General features: G+C 42.3%; 1 protein-coding gene across 1 annotated transcript in view; it reads right to left on the bottom strand.

Annotated features, from left to right (window-relative positions):
- The window catches only part of znf827 (zinc finger protein 827), a 76,028-nt gene extending 68,532 nt beyond the window's left edge, over window positions 1-7,496 (bottom strand). The window contains exon 1 of the mRNA XM_040023871.1: window positions 7,048-7,496. Within this exon, the coding sequence (XP_039879805.1) occupies window positions 7,048-7,090 (43 nt within the window). The 5' untranslated portion in view covers window positions 7,091-7,496. The remainder of the gene's footprint in view (window positions 1-7,047) is intronic.
- Window positions 7,497-21,465: the final 13,969 nt, after the last annotated feature.

The following is a 21,465-nucleotide window of genomic DNA, read 5'->3' as shown; positions in this document are numbered from 1 at the left end:
AAGGCTAACTGAAGCCAGGCTGTGCTTCAGAATGTCTGTGTGTGTGTGTGTGTGTGTGTGTGTGTGTGTGTGTGTGTGTGTACACGAGGCCTCCTGCCCTCTTCTACCCACACAGGAAGTGAGGTCATCCCATAGCACTGTGCCGTGCCGAGTGCACTCAGCAAGGGTGACAAAGATCAACGTGTTGGCCAGCCCACTAGGAAATATACGTACATTGAATTACAGAGTTTTAAAAGGCAGCTTTGTGGGTAATTAATGCGTAATATACATAAGCAGTAGGATCTGTATATAGACAGTTAAAAAAAAAAAGGAAGCAATAAACCAAGCGGAATCCACAGACGAAAAACAAAATCAAGATGCCACCTTGTGCCAAAAATATTCCCAGTTTGGTGCACTTGTTAATGATGTACCACATGCTCAAAAAATTCTTCACAGCCCGCAGGGGGTGGTCGTTCTTTTAAGACAATTGAGGAAGTACTTTATCTCTCAACAACGCAATTTAAGTGCCTTTCTAGGAGTGAAACGTGAGACAGAGGCAAACAATAAATCACATCCCTGTTTAGAGCGGGCGTCTGGCACGACTAGCCAGCTTCGGCTCCCCAGACCACCACCACCACCACCTCCCTCCTCCTCCTCCACCACCACCACTGCCGCCGCCGCCTCCTCCTCCTCCTCCTCCTCTCCTCCTCTCATGCTCTCCATCCCTCATGCCTGTTAAAGGCTTGTCCTGCAGGGCCTGGATGCACTTGTGTGGTACAACAACAGAGAAACCGCCCAAAGCTCTTAACAGCTCTTCCTCTCCACTTCCTCCCTCCCTCCATCTCCACTGCTGCTACCACCACCAGCTCCTCTCTCCCTCTCCACTCTGCTCTGTCTTTCCCAGCTGCACCGGCGAGCTGTTCCGTATGAACTGCTGCCAGCTGAAAGCCTGCTACTCCTGTGAGATTGCTATTACTCAGTGCAAGCAGGGCTCTGCGTAGCCAAAGGGCTGCTCTCCGAGCTGTAGATCTCCATGTTGTGACTTGTCAACACGGGAAAAATCGTTACCAAGGCTGAGGCACTTCCATTCCTCACAGAGGGGGTTCTGATTGCGACCAGGCAGACAGGCAGGTACTGTACTGAAGTATTAGGCTGACTACTGATTTTGTGCTGCAGAGGACTCTCTGCTCAGAGAAAGCACTTTGAAATGATTAGATAACACACATCTGAAAAAAAAAAAAAAAAAAAAAAAACCCTTTCCAAGTTGACCATTTCAGATCAAGTTTTTTTTTTCCTGTGTTACAATTTGAACTAAACTTTGCTACACTGTACCAGAATTTATTTTTAAGACACCTAACTTACCACAGGCTCGAACAGTAAGCTTTTTAATGCTTCTTTACTGTGACTGGTCAAATGCATTCCTTTACTCTTTATTAAACAGTCTTTATATTTCTATGAGCGGCACGCCTCTCTGTCAGTTCTGCTAAAAATGTCGCTGAATTGTATTAAACCAGCTGGGGGAGATCCAAAGTGTGACTGGGTGAGTATCACATGAGCACAAAAACCGTCAGTCAGCCAAGTCCCAAGTTCGATTCCCAGCCAGATGGATCTTTACTACAAGTCGTTACCCTGCTCTTTCCCCCCGGGCTTCCTGTCTCTCTCCATCACTCAAATGCAGAAAAAAGGCACAGGACTTTTTCCTTTCTCAAACATATTTAATAAAGGGGAAAAAGGATAATATTTATTCAATCTTCAAAAACTCTAATATCTTCTAATCTCCTATAACTCAGGCCAAGACTGCACGTTAATGCATTACCACAAGGAAAAAAAACTGTCCAAGTTTGGGGAGCTTTTTCTTTTTCTAAATCAAAAAAAAAAAAAAAATCTAATATTTTTTTCTGCACAAATACGGTGATGCTCAGTCTCACCATCTAACATAAAAACGTCATTACTGACGATGTTCCAGTCACACTACTATGTGTACATGATGCTTTATCATTGTAGCCCAGCTTGAAGAGCTTGAAGTTCAAGTGCAAATCATCCTGTATTTACAACCTTTAGCATTTGGTACTGTTATAGCCCTTCTCAGTATGCAAGAGACCGACTTGCATGATTCTCCTCCATTAATTAAAAAAAAAAGAAAAAGAAAAAAAATGCACACAGACGCTTGGGTCGTGAAACCTCAAAAGACTTGGCGAGGTAATATAACAATCTGCATAACTTGTGTGAGTGTGTCTAGACACAAAAGGATTATGTCTGGCCCACCACTTGTCATTGTGTGGTGCTTCAACTAGCTATGAATCCACAAAGATCCAAGCAGGCCTTGTAGTTTTGGTTTGACTAGCACGCTGTGGTCTAGGTAACCGTAAGTGCGCGCAGTCTTCCAAAAAAAACAGATTTCTTTTGTAAACATGTCAAATTATCACCAGAAATCTCAGCACAATTGTTCATCTTCTGTCCCAACACATCCAAAAAAATGAATTTCTGTGATGCTGTGTGTCTTTATGTTGCTTTAGCCCAGACTTGTATTTACTGCAAAAAGAAGTCATAGGAAATCCAGGCTCGTGGTTTTGTGTCTCAAAGTATTGTATTTCTGATTTCTGTATTGGTGATAAAATCCAATTAAAGTGAAAAGAAACTGAATTAACGACAAAAAAAGAAGAAAAAAAAAAAAAACTCCATTGTGCTTTACCAACGTGACACTGACCAACACACTTGACCCCGAGTGTTAAGAGTTTTCAATTGACATGCCTGCATTCAGATGTTCTCGAGTAACAAACATAACCAAAACCTAAGGGAGACATAATACCAAAAAAAAAAAAAAAACTCAGTTAACAATGTAAGGTATTAGCCTGGTTGTGTAAAGAGCGGTTAGCATTTCAAATGATGCCTTCAACAGGATGTGAAACAGAATTTTTTACAGCGCGTTCATTTCACATTATTTTCAAGTAACAGATCCACACAGAGTTTTGCTTCTTAAGAAATGTTTTTTTTCCCTTTTCTTTTTTTGTAGTCTGTGTGCTTTGAGCCAATTGTCTGAAGCAGCAAATAAGGTTAACATTTGGTATAAATATTGATCCTCACCCTGAGGCTTAGTTACTTCTTTGAAACCAGGCCCATTAAACCTTGCCCAAACTCGCATCACTCTCAGTGTTTTTCTGTTACTATTAAGTGAAACACAAAAGGCAGCTGGACTCTTCTTTTTTGCTTACAAAGAAGAAGAAGAAGAAGAAGAAGCAGGTTTCTCTTCTCTCAAAGACTATACAGCGAGAGAGGCATCCGCCACCTTTCCCCTGCCCTATAATTCATTTCTAAGTTAAAGGCTGTGTATCATTACTCGCTTGAGCTCTACTCGCCCGACGCCGCCAGTGCACCCAAGCCTCATCAACTTGAGGGGCAGCGGTGGTGATGTTAGGGTGTGTGTGTGTGTTGGGGAGGGGGTGTTCTTGGCAGAAATTCCCCCACAAATTTTATGCCAAGAGCGAAATGGAAACCTCCTCTCATTTTCCTTTCCCCTTAATCCAATGTTTTCAAGCCCCAGCCCCACCAAGGTCATTATAATCATAGCAAGTGGAAGGTAGCCAGTGACCCGCCATTACAGTAAGCTCCAGAGCCACCCAGTCTGTCAGCTATTGGCTGACAAAGACGAGCAGAGTTAGATCTAGAAATGTCCAACGCAACTCCATTTCAGCTGAAGATAACCAGGGGCGGACGGAGAAGGCTCCTCCCCAGTCGCTGAGGACGGTGCTTTTTGTGATGTGGCTCTTCTTGATTGTTTGAGAAGCACGAGGTGGTGCGGAGCGGGTGATCTGAGTAAAGCGGAAGCTGGGATATGGACATTTTGGGGACAGAAAGCGGCAAAAACGCTGCTTCTCACATTTTCGAATGCACAAAGTCACATGCAAAATATCTAAACTTTTACGCATTTTAACCTAACTTTGAATCGCAAGTAATAAGGCAGCAACATTACACACACACAATAACACACCACAAGGTCATAAAGAATGGCTGTTTTCATTGTGGCACCAAAGGTCATGTTTACTTGTCAGAGTGAAGGCGCCATACTGTACTGTGACCTCCATAGCCAGCTTATGTACCCACAGACACAACACACACACACACACACAAGAGGTTGTGTGTTCACTTTCATAACACTTTCACATGTGTGTGCCATGCACACGCACTTAAAGAATAGTCTCCACTCACAAGCTGTGCCACAGACAATAGGACACTGCACACTGGGCAGCACAGCCCATATATCTGGGTCTGTGCTAAGATAAAGCACCTCCAGCATTAAAGCCAGTGTATTAGCTTGCCCTTTTTCACCACAGATGAAGAGATTTGAAGCTCGATATTGTGCTCGTTGGCTGGCACACCACTAGGGTGTTGTTGGCTGAATAATGAAAAACACACAGACTGACAGCGAATGGCATGGGGTGACACTTCCATTCTAGAGTGGGAAGATCCAAAACAAAGCGCAAAAAGCTTCTGACAAATTCATACTTTTCTGTGACAGTTTGTTGACTGAGGAGGGAAACAACTCCTAAATCAGAAAAAAAGCAGCTTTCATTTAGAGCCAGGAACAGGCACAGCAGTGCTCCAGTACAGTGCCTACACGGGAGTGCATGGTTTCAGATACGTGGGTGAAGAGTATTTTTGTTGCAGGCCAATTACGAAGCGGCTTAATTGAAAGGTTGATGTGCTCAAAAAGAGAGAAAATACTGGGACATCTTGTGTTGCTGATCCAGACTATACATAATCACACTGTGCCAAACAGCTTTTATCACGAAACCGTGTGCACCTTCTGAAAACACCGGTTGTCTTAAATCACAAATCTTAAGCAACCCCTCTCATTCCCTTCTGCTTGGATCTTATATTTTAATCAGCTCACCGCTCGTCTGATAGAACGGTTCATTTCGATTCACACACTATACCAAATATTTACATTTTAAACTAACAAACTCCATCCTTAAAAGTCAGTGCCTTTACCTTGCTGCTTCTTTCAAAGTCTAGAATGCAAAAATTGAGATGGTTTAATAGATATTCAAGTGCTGCAGCCCTCCGCCCCCCCACACACACAAAATACAATTTATTTGAATATATATCACAAAGTGAGTCACTCCACCTGAGCAGGACTACAGACGTGTTCTTATTTCCAGGAAAAGCCGAGTATAAGCTCGTAGGAGTACAGTGGGCTGTACAGTAGAAACCCCCCACCCCCAATCTGAAACCTTTCTTAAAGAGAGAATGGCAGAGCAAACTGATGAATACACCTCACAGAAAAGGGTCACTCTCACCTCACGTGTGAAATTAATGTGCCACTGCTTGCATTTCAGAGCTACGGCGAGCGCTCGACACACGTCATGACACACAAGACTTTGGCAAAACACATGCCTTTGCACAACTACCGTTAAAGACACCCCCCCTCTAGGATGTGTAGTGATAGTACGCAGGCTGAAGCGGATTCTTATCATTTAAAAGTCGTGACCCTGCTTCTGCGCGGTTCATCCATGTGACTTACACACTCCTTATGCAGCACATCAGCGAGGACTCGCTGTCAGTCAAGTCAGGAGCACGCACACACACACACACACACACACACACACACACACACACACACACACACACACACAGTCCCTGCACCCACTGTCACCTCGTCTCCACCTCTATGCCTCCCAGCCAACCGCTGCAATTTCCCCAAGTTCAAGCCTAGGTCAAACACCTGAACAGTAGATCAGTTAATATTAACAGTGGAGAAAAGGAAAATGGGATCTGTGCTGGTTAGGCCGAGCAGCTCCCCGGATCTGACATTTAAGAAATGATGATGATGAAGAAGAAGAAGACGACAGTGCCATAAAGACAAATGCATCAAGCCACTGTTGATGTAAACATGAATCACTCATTATTCATTACATTTACATACTAATATGACTAATTGTGCTCTTTTGCTTACGCACGTGTTGGGCAAGAATGATTAAGAGCAGACTAAATGCCACTCTTGGATAAACCCTTTAATAATAGTTGTCATCGGCCACGCTAACGTCTCCAGCAATCCTCTAGTGGCCAGAGAATGTCACTGCAGCTTTTCATTATCTGGACTGATAAAAGGCACAATACGAACATCCAAGACACGGTAGGGTCAAACACACAAAAGTAAAAAGGAAAAAAAACGAGCTTCTTCCCAATTCAGCTTCAGCACGAGATTCTCTAATGGGCTTTCTGCGGCGTTTGCACGGCGTTACCGTGAGAAACGTAGTAAAGAAGCACAAGTGTCGTTTCCTTTTTCTAACCGCGTTATTGATCGTAGTCTGTCTGCAATGAATGGCTGCAAAAGGGAAGGGGGGAAAAACCCTGAACTTCAGGTGACCGACCATGGCTCTGACACAGCCTGCATGCAGACTGGGAGGGGTAGGGGGGAGAGGAAAAATTGCATTGCCTCGGAAAGAAAAAAAAAAGAAAAGAGAAATTAACCATACTTTAAAAAATAAAATAAAAAGTCGATGACAAACAAGCGAGAAGAATTTTCGTCTCTACGACTGGGGAGCCGCAAAAAACTATGAGGCGAAAGTTGGACGTTTATTGCCGACGAAATGAAGTTTACCGAGCGTTGCTAGATAGCGCTATTGCTAACTAGGAACACTGGAGTACGGGTAGCCAGAGTCTGGCTCGTCTGATCCGACTGACCCTTCATTTTATTGCGGCCAGACTCCCAGATCCTCCCCTTTCTACCCGAAAAGCGACCTAGCGGAGGCGAACGCATTACCGAAAACGCTCGGCCGTTATCGCCCCACACGCACACACAACCGACACATATGCCAACTGACCGCAACCTTTAGCGGAACCGGACCTTTATCGATTATACCCTTATTAAAGCCACGTATCATTTATCCACTCACTGCCTAGGCTAACGTTACCCATCGCCAACAACATGGCTGCCTCGCTCGGACCTAAAAAGGGGAGAAATAACCTACGCCGAGTCTTTTGTCTGTTTCACCTCTTTAACCCTAAACTACTGCGCAAAACACACGGAGAGCCGTTAAAATTGCACAAAACGAGCGAACGACTTACGTGAAGGCAGGCGCTTGGGTTGCTCCTGCTTCCTCCTTGGCATTTTCCCCCGTTTTTAATCACATTCTCGTCCTTGTTTAGGGATAAGGAGAAAAAAGGTTTTTCCCATTGAGACTGGAGGCGCCAGTGATGGCAGGGACTTGGTCGTGCACCTGGCTTTGCTCGGTTTAAAGTGTATTGTTGGGGGAATGGGAACACACAGGCGGAGGAGGTGCCGCTGTTGTTGTTGCCGTGTCTTGACTATGGCTGCTCTCGGTGCAAGTGTGTCTCCGAGCCCCTAACTAACACTAATGCAGGGATCAAAGGGCAGCAACAGCAGAGCAGGCAGACACGCGCGCGCACGCACACACACACATACACAGACGCGCGCTCTCTCTCTCGCTCACACAGGCGCTCACACGCGCTCTCTCTCTCTCGCATACACACTCACTCACTCACTCAAACGCACACTTGCGCGCACGTACACATTGGAGGAGCTCGCCCCCGAGAGCAGCGTACGGACAAGGTGCCCCCAAGCTTTCAGAGTGTATTACTGAACAGAAAATATATTTGAGAAAGCAGGGACATAATTCGGCGGAGAGAGCATATTGATGGAGTCGGGTTGCATTAAAGGGAGTCAGGGCAATTTCCTTCCCACAAAAACAAAACAAACAAAAAAACCATTATAAATAAATAAATATATTTATATATGTATAGAGATAAAAAAAAAAAAAAAAAAAAACAGCGCGACAATAATTTATGCGGTGCATGCAAACATGAATGCACATCTTCGCTTTGACCTGCTGGTGGAACTCGCTAAATCCGGGGCGAAATTGAACATTAAATTCAGCGCTCTGTGGATACATTTTCACTAAAACCCTAATTCTTATGTATATATATATAATCCTTATCACGATTAATATTAGCCCTCAATTTGCGTCACGGTAAAAGTTAATAATAAATGGAAATAAATAACAGGGGGCTTGTGGTGAGTACGATTAGATGCAATGCATTCTTCTTCTTTTTTAAATTTAATTTCAACATAATTTGCAATGTGTATGAAAAGTGCAACAAGAAGAATACACTCAGGCTTCACACATGTCAAACTTCATGTAAAAAAACGGCCTGCAGAGTTATTCCTGGAGTTTGTCTATAATAAGAACAGTTTTTTAAAAGAGTGCATTTGTGTGGAAACCTGTATTAAATCAGGTGGGGGGAAAAAACAAGTGTCGGTGTCAGAAAAATGTCCAACAGTTATCCAACCCAATGTAGTCATCTCCCCATCAAAGTTGAGAGAGAGCAAAACTGGCCAGAGCTGAATCCTCCTCCCTCTCAGCTGGGTGTTGGGGCTTTTTCACAGCGCAGGCTGTCCCCCACTCCCTGCTGTTGGACTCCTCCAGGCTGTGTTCTGTTGGCCTGCCGCGTTCTTTCACACCTCGGCCGTGTGTGAGCAGAGCTGTGTCTTCATCCCTCCATCCTTCCATTCTCCAGTCCTCCTCCTGCCATGCCTTCCACCCACCCCCAGCGGAGGCGCAGGAGGCTCGTTACCGTGGCAATTAGTGAAAAGCCCAAATTAGCCCTCTTGGCTGTCCACAGGTGACAAAGACACTTTGCATTTCTGCTAATTAGGAAACAGAACAACATGATTAAATGGGGCCTATCAGGAGGAGAGTGGACAAACATGTTCCACAAATAGCAAAAGAGCGATTTTATATTGCATCTCCTGCATGAAATGATTAAGACACTCCATTAGGGTTTTTTTTTTCATTTGTGGAGAGGATAATGTTGGGTTGTGATGCTGAATATTACAATGATTTATATTAAAATTTTAATAGAGTTGTCCCAGTGTGTTTGTGCGTGTGTAAACAGCTGTTTCTCACGTGCACATGCAGATGGACAAAGACAGGTTCTCCAGGCAGAAAGCTTATGAGCTGGGAAACAAAAGAGGTTCAAATCGTTTAGGTTTCTTTCTGCTTGCAGCTTGTTTTTTTTCTCTACAACATAAAATATGCAAAAGACAAGACCTCTAGACGGTTTCTTGCACTACATCAGAAAGAAACTCTTAGTTTAAGCACTAAAAGATAAACGTGTAGAGCGTTCACTGTGGACAGAGTCATCGAGCTAACAGGCCTTATCACAGATGACTTTACTGTATTTACTTTCCGATCAGCTTCCATGCATACACTCCTGCAGAGCGAGCTACTTTTGATCACACCATCAGTGATGTGGTTTGCAGTTTTTCGATGAAATCTCAGATAAATGTGCGTTTCTTCTTGCTGGAGACAGTTTTCTTGTTTGCACATTTGCAGCCTAACAGTGGCACTGCAGATCTCTCCTTTAAGCCATCGCATGTCGTGCTCCCGTGCAAAATCTTGGTCTGCTTGTCCACCCTTAGCTTATTACACCACATTAGTGATCATTAATGATAGCAAACTGTATGTTATATCACACTCACTTTACAAGGCTGACTTCTTCAAGGCACAAATCATCAAAGAATATCTTTTGCATTGTCTCGGAAATGCCATCATTTCCACTAAGCATTTACATTAACAGCAGATCAGCCAAATAGGATACTAGTGTTTGTCTTAGTGGAGCTTTTTTTTTGTTCCCCATTGAGTTTGGTCACCATGGGGAGGTCACAGCCTGTTCTCTGACCCTGACAATGCCAGGCAGCTGAGGTAATGCGAGCAACAGGGCAGCCTGCTGATAGTAGCCATGGCAACAATGACATGACCTCACTCACGGTTGAACCTAAAGGTCGTTCCTCATTGCTCAAGGGAGGAATGCTTCAACTATTTTGCTGGTGACAGCCTCTTAAAACTTCTCACATGACCCTGGTGGAACACATGTGCAGCGCGTGTGTATTCGTGCATGCACTAATTACATCTTAAGGGCCGTGTGTTTGTGTCTGCTTTGTTAACTAATGCGCAGTACATCCGAGGTCAATTACAATTTCTTTGTTTCACTTCCCAGTAGCTGGTTTAGGTTTCAGGCCTCTGATGAAAGCTCATATTGTCATGTGGCATTATTACTACTTATTAAAATGCTTCCCTATAGTGGCACAACAGTTAGTGGGGGCTAAATGAGTTTCAGGTGCTTCAGTGGAGCATGGAGCAGATTGGAAAGAAATGGGCTCGCTTGCTTGTGTACCTTGGGGGTAAACTGAGCATCTATCCACTTTCTTCTTCTCCTCCTCTGTCGCTTTCCCTACCTCCCTCTCCTCAATCCTCTCAGGCCCCATCCTGTGCTGGCTGGGCTGGGCTGGTTGGGCCAACGCTAGGCTCAGTCAGTCAGATGTTGCCCTGGGGTAAACAGCAACATCTGTCCCCTGCCCAGCCATGACTGTCGCTGAGTGATAAATCCTTGGGTGGCTCGTGCCAGCGCTGTCCGGCGTGCCACCTGTCCCCCCTTCCTCCTACACAATATCCACAACCCAGCCCCTACACACACATATACACACACACACACTTCACCCTATTTACACTTATCCGCCTTCATCCTGACAGTGTGACAGAAGCAGGTGGTTCACTCCCTTTTTGCCCTCTGGCCTTCTATGCTCTCGTCCTCGGTTGGCACATTTATGCAGGGTGCGAGCAGGGTTGTCGCCTCTAGCAAATACCAATGGAGAACTCCCTGCACCAGGTTTTTTAGCAGCGGGTCTCCTGGAGCCTATAGGAGTTGCTTCTCTGAATCAGGAATAAAAGTGTGAGGATCAGATAAACAAACTTTTACAAAGGTCAATAAAATGTTCAGTGAAAAAAAAGGGAAGCATCACAAAGTGCTGGAAATTTAAGAGTATGTGACTCAAATGACAATAATTTCAACTTATTTAAGGATTTCCAAGCTCCAACCCAGCTGACCTTGAAAACTGAGCTGCCAGACAAAAGAATGCACACATACAACTTTTACTTATACTTTCTCTCTGTGTGTGTGCTCGTTTGTGTGTGTGTGTGCTTTTAAGTGCGTGTGTGTGTGTGTGTGTGTATGGCACGTCTCCCGCTACTGCTTCCTCTCTCTTTCCCCTCAGCTACTGTTAGTGTGACAGAGGCAGGTGGCCAACTTCCTCCCCTTTGACCTTCAACAGTTTCCCCACAGTAAGGAGACAGTGCAAACACACGCATGCACACACATTTCCACAGACACACATATACAGAGGAGGAGCCTAGGTTGCCCTGGGTGAACTGGGGCAGAGGTCTTGCAAAAAGCCCTGGAGGGAAGCGAAAGGTCCTTCGACTCAGGGCCGAGAGTTATTTTAGCGCCAAACCTGACAGGGCTGAATGATCATCACCACGGTGACAAAACCTCAGTGAATATGCACATCAGAGAGACGGAAAGATGCGAAAACTTATGGTTATAAAAAATGAAAGAAATCATATACGAGCTTATTCGTGACACACCCTTTGCAAACACTGTTCTACAAAAACTGTAGTGCTCTTTTTATCATTTCAAACGCTTTGCCTACTGAATAACGGCACTTTTTTTAAAAAGAGAAACTCACACAGCATTAGGACTGTAAAACTCTCTGCCACCTGCCTCTAAATCACTTTTACTCCAGAGGCTGGGTGAGCAAAAATAATTACAAAGAGTAAACTGCTTTTCATTTGTCCACCTCTCTGCGCTTGGCTTGCCTGGCTATCTTTTTTTTGTTTTGTTTTACAATATGTCTGTACTTATCTTGTAAAAAGCCAGTGTTATTTAGGTAATTATTTCAAAAAAAATAATATCGAGTGATCATTTCAAGGCTCAAATATTTCCTTTGAGCTTTTACTTCGGGCTTGTGTGTGCACTATTTGCATGTTTGTTTTTTGCCTCCATGTATGTGTAAGAGGACCCCTGCTGATTAATGTCACTTCTCATTGTAATGGAGCGTGCTGAACATGTTCGGATATCTGTAATGCGTTACCAGTCTCAGCTTGATTTTATTGCCATGGTCTAATAGGATATTGCCACTATCACAATTTGGATTAACTTCCATATCACTGCTGTTAAACCAAGTGAGGTTTCCGTGTGTGCATGCACACAAATAATAGAGAAGGGGTGGTGGGAGGGGTGTCTGTCAGGGTGGGCTTCTGTGGTCGATTAGTTTCGCATTCAGCACCTCCTTCATAATGTATCTATCCGGTCTTGTCACCACAATACTTCTCATTTGCTGTAAGTAATTCTGGGAGAAATGTGGAGATATTTTTCACCCTTTACCAAAAATAATGCACCGTCTAAATTAGCTATGAGGGGTTGCTGTACCAGCAGTTGGGCTTTTTTTTTTGTTGCCAGTTTTTTTTGACTGCCTTGCCTCTGATACACAATCATAAATACACAGACACACGCAGGTATAATGCAAGCCAGTAAGGAGGTCTGGCATGATTTTGTACAAGCAGGGAGCTATATGCAGAGGAGGCTGCCCTTGGTCTGTGAGTCCTTTGTCTTCCTGCATCCCCAGGCTCCACCTCTCTCTCAGCCAGCCCTCCAATGGGAGAGCCTTCAGGTGTTGACCTTATCGGGTGCAGGTCAAAGCCAGGTCAGGGATCTGTTGCTAGGCTACCATCAGATAAGTGGCTAGGGTAGGCAACAGTGGGCAGCGCTGTCATTCAGGGCTTGTCATGTAATCTTGTTCATTTGCAGACAATTGTCTGGACGTCAGAAAGGCTATCTGGCCCATAATGTTGTAATGAAACACATTAAAATATTAAAACCAGCCATGCTGAGCATTGGCAGCTCCACTTGGCACATGGCTTTTTTTTACAGTCATGCCAACTGTCATGCAGTAACATGAACCCCCGAAATACACTTGTGTGGTGGGCTGTGTTGAAATGTTAGAGATGTAGAGGATCGAGTGGTATTTACTTGTTTTTTTATTTGAAAGTATCTGCTTTACAGACTTTTACCCAACTTAATTTAACAAATAAACGCATTCATTATGCAGACATACTGCTATGTATCTAGGGGATAATCTATTTTAAATTAGGTCTAAATAATGCATAAAAATGATAGCACTTTTTAATTTATGAACTTCATTAAATAAAACTTTCTCTTGGTTAATAATAAACTTTATGTTCCCACCAGTGTGTGTACATACGTGTGCATTTTCCTCCAAATATTGTACATATAAATGGATTATGACTGGATCATGACTCATGGCTCATATAGGGGTACAGGTGGGAAGGCATCTTCCTGTTTGCTAACCTACAACCTTTAAATAGTGTCCAAAGACAGATACACAGCGATCTGTCTGAACAGGGAACGCGAGAGCAGAAAGAGGGAGGCAAATGAGAGAAAGAAAGAGAGAAAAAGAGAGAGATAGTTGTTGCATCTTCACACAAACATGGTCTGTTCTCCCACTCTGCCATTCTGCCACCTGGACCGAGCTATGTGGGAGACTGCGCCACACAGTGATGAACGACACCAAACAGAACAATTTCTGTTCACACTGCGGGTCATATGGCGTAAGACGGGTTGACACAGCGTCTGTGTCACATAACAGGTTCCTCTTTGGCGACACCTGCATTTTGTCAATGTCAGCCACCCGGCCGTTCAGGTTAACTGTCGAGTCTAAGAGGAAGTGGCCTTCCAGAGGCCGAGTGAGGACCTCAGACAGTTACACATAAAGACACATAGATAAGGCACGTGGCAATTTATCCATGCCAGTCCTCGTACTGTAGCTCCAACATGGGATCTCGTCTGTTAGATTGGCGCATTGTGAAAAGAGGTTCTCAGTGTCTGGGCGCTTGCCAGCTGACATTCCACGAAGACAAATTGAGAGAGAGGCTCCGGCAGATTTATCGGGCCATTGGCTCGCCTCAGGAATTCTCTTGTAACATGGCACTCCTGTGAAAGGGATAAAGAAATTAGTGTAAAACAGCCCCCCACCACCCTACCCCCGCCCCTACCCTCTCCAACAGCACCCGTTTAGATATCCAGTGTAGGCTTGTAAACCTCTAACACACACACACACACACAATTCCTTTTTTTTTAGATATAAAAGTGGATGGATGCAAGATGGATGGGTCCTCTTATTTCTATGAATATTCAAGAGGGTGGGCAAAAGAACATTGCTGTATTCTGGCTGTTGAGTCACAGGTCCTCAGTGGCAGGAAGCACTGCTGGTCAAATGACAGAGAGAGGGAGAGACAGAGTCAGAGAGAGAGGGATGGAGGAGAGATAGAGATATGCGTGTGTGTGGGATTTGAAAGGAACTGCTTCTGGCTGTCTTGGATATTTATTCCTTTCTAACGCAATGGGGTGTTTGGAGATCCAGGCCAGCTATGTTCTTAATGCTACAGCGAGGACTGGGAGCATTCTTCTGCACTTGCCCGAGTCTGGTGTGTGGATGCGAGAACACATCCTCAGACCAAACCTTTTGTTGATAGAGGGAAATCTGTTTTGGGACCTGATTTATAATACGATCGTTAATAAACTGCAAGTTAATAGGTAATCCTTGCACTTCATCAGCAATGCGCAGAGTTGCGAAAAGGTGCAGTTTATCCCACACTATGATCTTACCCTAAACCCAATCAATTAGCTTTAAATTCAGTTTAATTTCATTTACATCGAACCCAATCACAACAACAGTTATCTCAAGGCGCTTTATATTGTGAGGTATGGACCCTACAATAATACAGAGAAGACAGAGAAAAAATCCCAACAGTCAGATGACCTCTTATGAGCAAGCACCTTAGCGATGGTGGGAAGTAAAAACTCCCTTTTAACAGGAAGAAACCTCAGACAGAACCTGGCTCAGGTCAGTAAATATTATTAATTATCTTTCATTTTCTGCTAATTTAAAATAACAGCAACTACATTTAATTAACTATCTACGTGATGCTGACTATTTGCAGATTGGGAAAAATGAACATAGAAAGTGTGGCCTTATTTTTAATATTCATGCAACCCTGCACCATATTCATCATCAAATAACAAGGATTAATCATTAATTACTTGCACAAGCATCACTGTTGGAAAACTGCTTCCCGCTTTTGCATACAATAGAGCTCTAATGCCATCGCCCATATCATTTGTCAGCATCTAGAGGTTATCTGCCAAGTTGATGAACAGAGAGATTGGCTATGAAACACAAGGTGTGACAGTATGGCAATATGTTATAGTATGCAGGCAGGGCTCATCAGGAAAGAGAGGACGAGCGGCTTTGTTCCAAATGTCACAATGCATATTTATGGGTGCACTGGAGTGGCTCCTTGTATAAGCACCATTCACCATCTATCAAGCAAAACCACTACAGTGTCCCTTTGGCAACTTGGTAGCATAGCGCTGCGTGCAAAGTGATCAAACTGGCCAATCTTGCTGTGAAAATGGTCATTTGGGGAAATGAAGTACACTGAGCTTAACGAAGTGCAATTATTGGCCAGTTGAGACAATTATTTTCACGACAGGATGCTTTTTGGCGAACTTATCCAACTTGCTATACTGTGCAAAATAAAATATATTCTTCCCTGATGTGGAACAGCTTTGAAATGCATTCCCTCCTTTCCCCAGATTGAGATATAAAAGGGAAACGGCAACATGGGAGAATGTCAGACAGAATGACAGACAGACAGCCAGATACAAGCCCACAGCATAAGCTCCACTGAGCTCTCTTTCCACTAAGGAGGATCTCAGGAGAGTTGTGTGTTGGCTGGCTGCGCTCGGGCCATACAGCACAGGATGGGCAGTCTGACTGTCTGGCTACAGTGACACTCCTTGGGGAAAGAACATGGCTCCGGGGCTGTAGCTGATTTGAGATGGTCTCAGGACTAAACCCTGGGGGACATCAACCAGGCAGAATTGGTTCTCTGAAGCTCTCTTTTCAGATTTTTGCAAGCAGTGGAGCTCGATGGCTGTGGAATGATGGGAACAAGAACAGGGCTTTCATCTTGACTGTGAGCAGCTCAGTGGTTTTCCTCCAAATTACAGGGAGTGATTACATCCCACCTAGCCTGCCTTGTGCCACCCCCTTCTCTAAGCACGGGGCCCCCAGGCCAGCCAACCTCTGTCAACTGTCAGTGCTCATAGCTGAGTCATTAAGTGGAAGTTGAGCGACGTGTCATGGGCAAGAAAATAATAAGGAGCAAAACTCAAAGCACAGGGACACTCCTATCGCTTCTGTGGGCAATTTACCGATGCATAGAAATGTAAATTCTTCAGCACTTCCCTGCTACAGTGAAGGGATTCAGAGCTCTGTTTTGTGGATGTGCAGTAAATGTGATGATTTGAGCAATTGTTTCGGTAAGCGGCCGGGCTGTTGTACAGTTAAATGAACAGAGGGCAGGCAAGATGTCTAAGCAAGTCAACCATTTAAAGGAACCCTAGGTGCTACAAAAGTAATAGATACAAGCGTCAAGACATGCAACTGAGTTGTCCTGGTCGCCTTTTAAAGGAAGAAAAAGGTTTCCCATCACTTCCAGGCTATTACCTCCATACAGTTTGGGATTACACAGAAGCTAGAGAAGGGATACTTGGTCTACCAATCTGTTTTTTTACTTGAAAAGTCCCCCAAGCTTTTCCATTATCTTCTCCATATCAAGCTTGACCTGAAGAGAAAACCTGGCTTCAAAAGGGTCAATGCAGTCTAGACTTTCTCCACATCTTGCACTGCCAACCCCCCTCAACCCCCATCCTGCATATTGCTTTAGGATACAAGAGGGATGTGCCCCCTCCTCCTTATTCCCACTCACCTCAAGCCCCTGCCTGCTTTGGTCCAGTCCCCCATTTCCCACCTACAATAGCATCTCCCGTCACCGTAATCTTTCTATTTCACAAGCCCATCCCTCGGGGTTAAGAGGTCTGGAGATGGAGACGGGATTTGTCTGTCAATTGACAGCACTGCTGTTATGCTTTCTGGCTGACCAGGTTTACACTGCATGGTCAGAGAGGTTTTGAAGAAAAATGACTAGCTGTTTGTCCAAACATTAATGTAAGCTGCCTCCCCCCCCCCCCAGTTATTATCATTATTATTGTTTAAATCTGGCCTTATTGAGCCTCTGTGTGGGCGTGAGGCTCCAAAAAACAGGTTGAAAATAACTACACGGTTGATGTTTCCTGCTTTTATACTGCTGCTACTACTGTGAAATGCTTAAATGCTTGCTATTTTGGGAAACCAAAATAAATAGAAGAAAATATGAATAAAGAAGCATTACAAATACAATACTTGCCTCTTTTGCCTTAATTTGTTAGCAAACTAATGATGTGGTGATTGTGAAAATCTGTCAATACAGGTGTTTAAAATAACAATCTGGTCATTAGTCAGTGTTTATGTCAATACATTTTTCACTTGATTTCAGCCTAAGCAAATTATTGTAACAGATAAATATCAGCCACTGACAATGGGAAGTGTCAAAGAGCCAGTATCCATTACCTTAAAATGCAAAATTATATATATATATGTATAAAACACACACACACAAATATACATATATATATATGTATATATATATATATATATATATATATAACACATGAAATGCAAATGAATACAAAATTAGAATACAGTGAGGAAAAAAATCAAACATTTAAGACTGCCTGAAGCAATTTGACACCAGAGAGGGAAATCTACTACTTACCTGAGAACATGTGCTGACTAAAAGCAAAAACAATGAAATCAGAAACAAAAACAAAGCTTGTTGATGCTTTTGTATTTGCATGTGTTTATGTATTTATTTATTTTTTGAATCTGCTGTTACAGCATATGTAAAACAAAACAAAGAAAGACTTAGCATCTTAGACATACATTACAAATGTAATGCATAGGCAGCAGAACAGTCTGGTGATCACTGACGGGTTAACAGATACAGCCCACAGTGTCAATGTTTTAATTAAGCCCTATTTCAGCTGACTTATTAACCATCATTGGTGGATTTTGTGCTGGTTACAGGCCAGAAGCACTTTTCTCAGCCTGTGGATTATACCCGATTTGCTCATGCGAGCTCACTTCAAACATTTTCTCATTATGTTTCCACTAAGATCCAAGAAAACATCTGCATTAAATGCCAGTCATGAGTACAAGTTCTGCTTTATCCACAAACTTCATGACTCGGACATTTTTTTCGTTTGTTTTTATTAGATCATTGGTTTTTATTGTACTACGAAATAAAAATCACAAGCATTTGCATTCGGTGCGTTCAAGAATGGAAGCGAATAATCAGCGTGCCGCATTTCAAAAAGCAAAAAGCCACTATTCGTTACAACTATAGGATAACAAAGGACAACTAAATGTAAGCATGCAGAGGTCATTTCTGAAGGCCATGGAGAAAAACGGTGGGTTTTTTTCCTTTCCAAAAATTTTCTACAAAGCCAGCAACGACAAAGGAAACAAGGGACAAGGGGGAAAAAAATCTTCATTGAATATTCATTAACCGGTGCCTAGGTGTATACATGGCTCTTAACCACTCTTGTTTATGACTTAAGGACTTGTAGTACTGACCTTAGTTTAACACAGCAGCAGATACCAAATTAACCTCTAGCCTCCACAGGGCTAGCCATGCCCTGCTAACAAGCAACCTGTCTAGACACACAAGAAGTACTTTATGATTCCACCTCTCACAATCCCCCTCTCTCTCTCCCTCTCTCTCTCTTTTTCTCTCAACCTCTCTGTCTCTGCTAACACGTACTGGCACATCCTCGTGCCCTCTATCCTCTTCTATCTTTCACCTCACCATTTCATCCCTATTTCCCCCCCTACACCATTTTTCATGTACCTCCCAAGCTGTGCAGTGTTTGGGTCACGCACCCTAACAACCAGAGTTTTTATCAGATGGTAGACTTTCTCTTATCCTTCACAGCACAGCTTACCAATAGCATAATAATAATAATAATGATAATAATAAAAAAATAACAATACTATTACTAATATTGCATTATACGTTTTTAAAGCTATAATGCACTTTATTTATTTCTCTTTTAAAACAGAGAAATTCCACAGTGATTTAAAAATGTGTAAACCCAAAGTGAGAAACACTCATAAACTCACTTTAACATATAAGTCAACTTCTGTAGCTTTTAAAGATTTCCACTGAGATTGGAATTTATTACATTAGGTTAAGATTTTGGATTAAATTAAATGAGACTTTGTCCATATGATTAATGTAGAAAATTATGCATAGTGCAGTAAAATAGTATCAAAGTCAAACATGTGAGATTCAGAGTAGTTTCATGAACATTTAGGGAGAAGCATATTTACCACTGTGTTGCATCACCTGTACATTTTACAACACAACCTTCTTGAAATTAAATTGCAGTAATTTAGACCACAGAGTCCTTCCTTCTTCTTGCTTGATACATAATTTCTGTTGTTTGGGTTCTCTGGAATTGTTTGAGGTTTTTTTTATTTTGTTTTTTGCAATGATCCATTTTTTTTTTAGTGTGTAACAAAAACAAACAGGAAGGACTGTTACTCTTTATGAAGAATATTCAGAATATGTACAGACATCCTCTCACTGAAATAAGCAATGATTCTTCTGAGAAACGCATCATTTGGACTGTGTAGCATATGTTGCTTGAAAATGTGTATTTATCCCTGTGTGCCCCACAGATGTGCAGGTTAAACACGCCATGTGTACTACATGACCATCACAGGTCTCAGCTTTTGAACTATGTGCTGATAAAAATGTACTTTCTTTGCAGAGTAGTGTTTTAACTTTCATTTGCTGAGGCAGTGACAAATAACATCCATCCTTCCCTCCGTCCATTTATCTAATTCAGGGTTATAGAGGGGATGAAGCCTATCTCAGCTACCACAGGGTGAGTGGCAGGGTACACTCTGGACAGGTCGGTAGCCTGTCACAGACAACCAGGCATGCAGTTAGTGAGGTTAGGTTAACTGGTCATTCAAAATTGCCCATAGGTGTGAATGTGAGAGCGAATGGTTGACAAATAATATTTTACTGAAAATGGACCCTGAGCCCATGCAGTGATTTCTACTAAAGCATCATGTCTATTTTTAATGTCGTGCTAGCTGAGAGCCCATAGATCATGGCCCTTCAGCAAAAGTTTTGGTGAAATCTATATCGATTCTCTGATTGATTAATTGCTATTATGTACCACAAATGACCACAGATTTTTTGCAGACTCAACATTTCCAGTATGCTTATTTTTTGCCCATGTACCTGATAGTTTTATAATATTTTCAGTTTAGACTCTGATATGTTGCCTTTGTATTTTTCTCAATTATAGGCTTTAAACAATTTGCAAATTACTGCATTTTGTTCTTGTTTACATTTTACAGCATCCAAACTTTTGTGAAACCATAGGTTATAATATATATTGATGTCACTCATTAAGTTTAACTCAATTCTGCCTCAGGATCATATGCATTTTAAAACAAGGCAAGCACCTGAAGGATTTTTTAATATTTTAATTTAACAACACAAAGAGGTATGAGGTACCAACATCATTATCTCTGTTGTTATTAGTAATATTCAACCAGAAATTGCTCTGATTTCTTCTTATTTGGGTAGTGATTTTCTGTGCTGTAACCAGAATCCAGATTCAAATGTTTTGTTTTCATCATGCTCTTTCAGTCTATGATGGTAATTATGTGAAATATGATATATAGAAAATGCACAGATCTAAATTAATGACTAACAGCAGGAAAATAAATAGCTGATATATATATATATATATATATATATATATATATATATATATATATATATATATATATGTATATATTATATATATATATATATAGATTATTTTGCTGGACTAAAATTCATATTTCCTTTTTTTCACAATCTTCTCTTTGCACATCAACTGTGATGGCTGGGAACATAAAAGTAACGGTGATGCTGAACACAAGGCTACAGTGTTGTAAGAGTCTTAAACACATAAAACACTGCATGCTCTGAGAAAAGTATTTGATCCCTTACAGATTCCTTTCCCCCCCTCTTTTTTTGCCACTTTGGTACACTTACATGTTTCAGATCAACAAACAAATTGTAATTTTACACAAAGGTAACCTGAGTAAATACGAAATGTGGTTTTTAAATGATGATTTTATTGATTAAGGGAAAAGACTATCAAAAGCTGGCCCTGCTTGAAAAAGTTATTTTCCCAAAACCTAATAACTGCCTCTGGCACCTTGGCTCTCATTGGGGTTCGCTGGAGTCCCAAAGCCTTAGAAATAGCTTTGTAACGCTTTCCAGACTGAAAGACGTCACTGACTTTGTTTCTTATCAATTCTTGAAATTTATTTTTTTTTTTTAGATCAAGGAATGAGGAATGGTGTGTTGCTTTTTGAAATCTTTCACCTTTTACACTTTGTCAGACAGCTTACACTTAAGTAATTTCTTGATTCAGCAGGTCTGACAGTAACCAGCCCTGGCTGTGACTAGGGAAAAGTTAGCAGTTAACTCATGACTTAACAAGGGGGGATTATGTTTTTTCACAAAGGACCAGGTAGCTTTAGAAGCTTTTTTCCTATAACAAATGAAATCATAATTTAAAAACTGTATT

The sequence above is a fragment of the Simochromis diagramma genome, unplaced genomic scaffold (assembly GCF_900408965.1).
Source record: "Simochromis diagramma unplaced genomic scaffold, fSimDia1.1 OVJJ01000302.1, whole genome shotgun sequence".
Lineage (NCBI taxonomy): Eukaryota > Metazoa > Chordata > Actinopteri > Cichliformes > Cichlidae > Simochromis > Simochromis diagramma.
The sequence above is the reverse complement of the archived record's forward strand: the minus strand, read 5'-3'. Positions and strand labels throughout refer to the sequence as shown.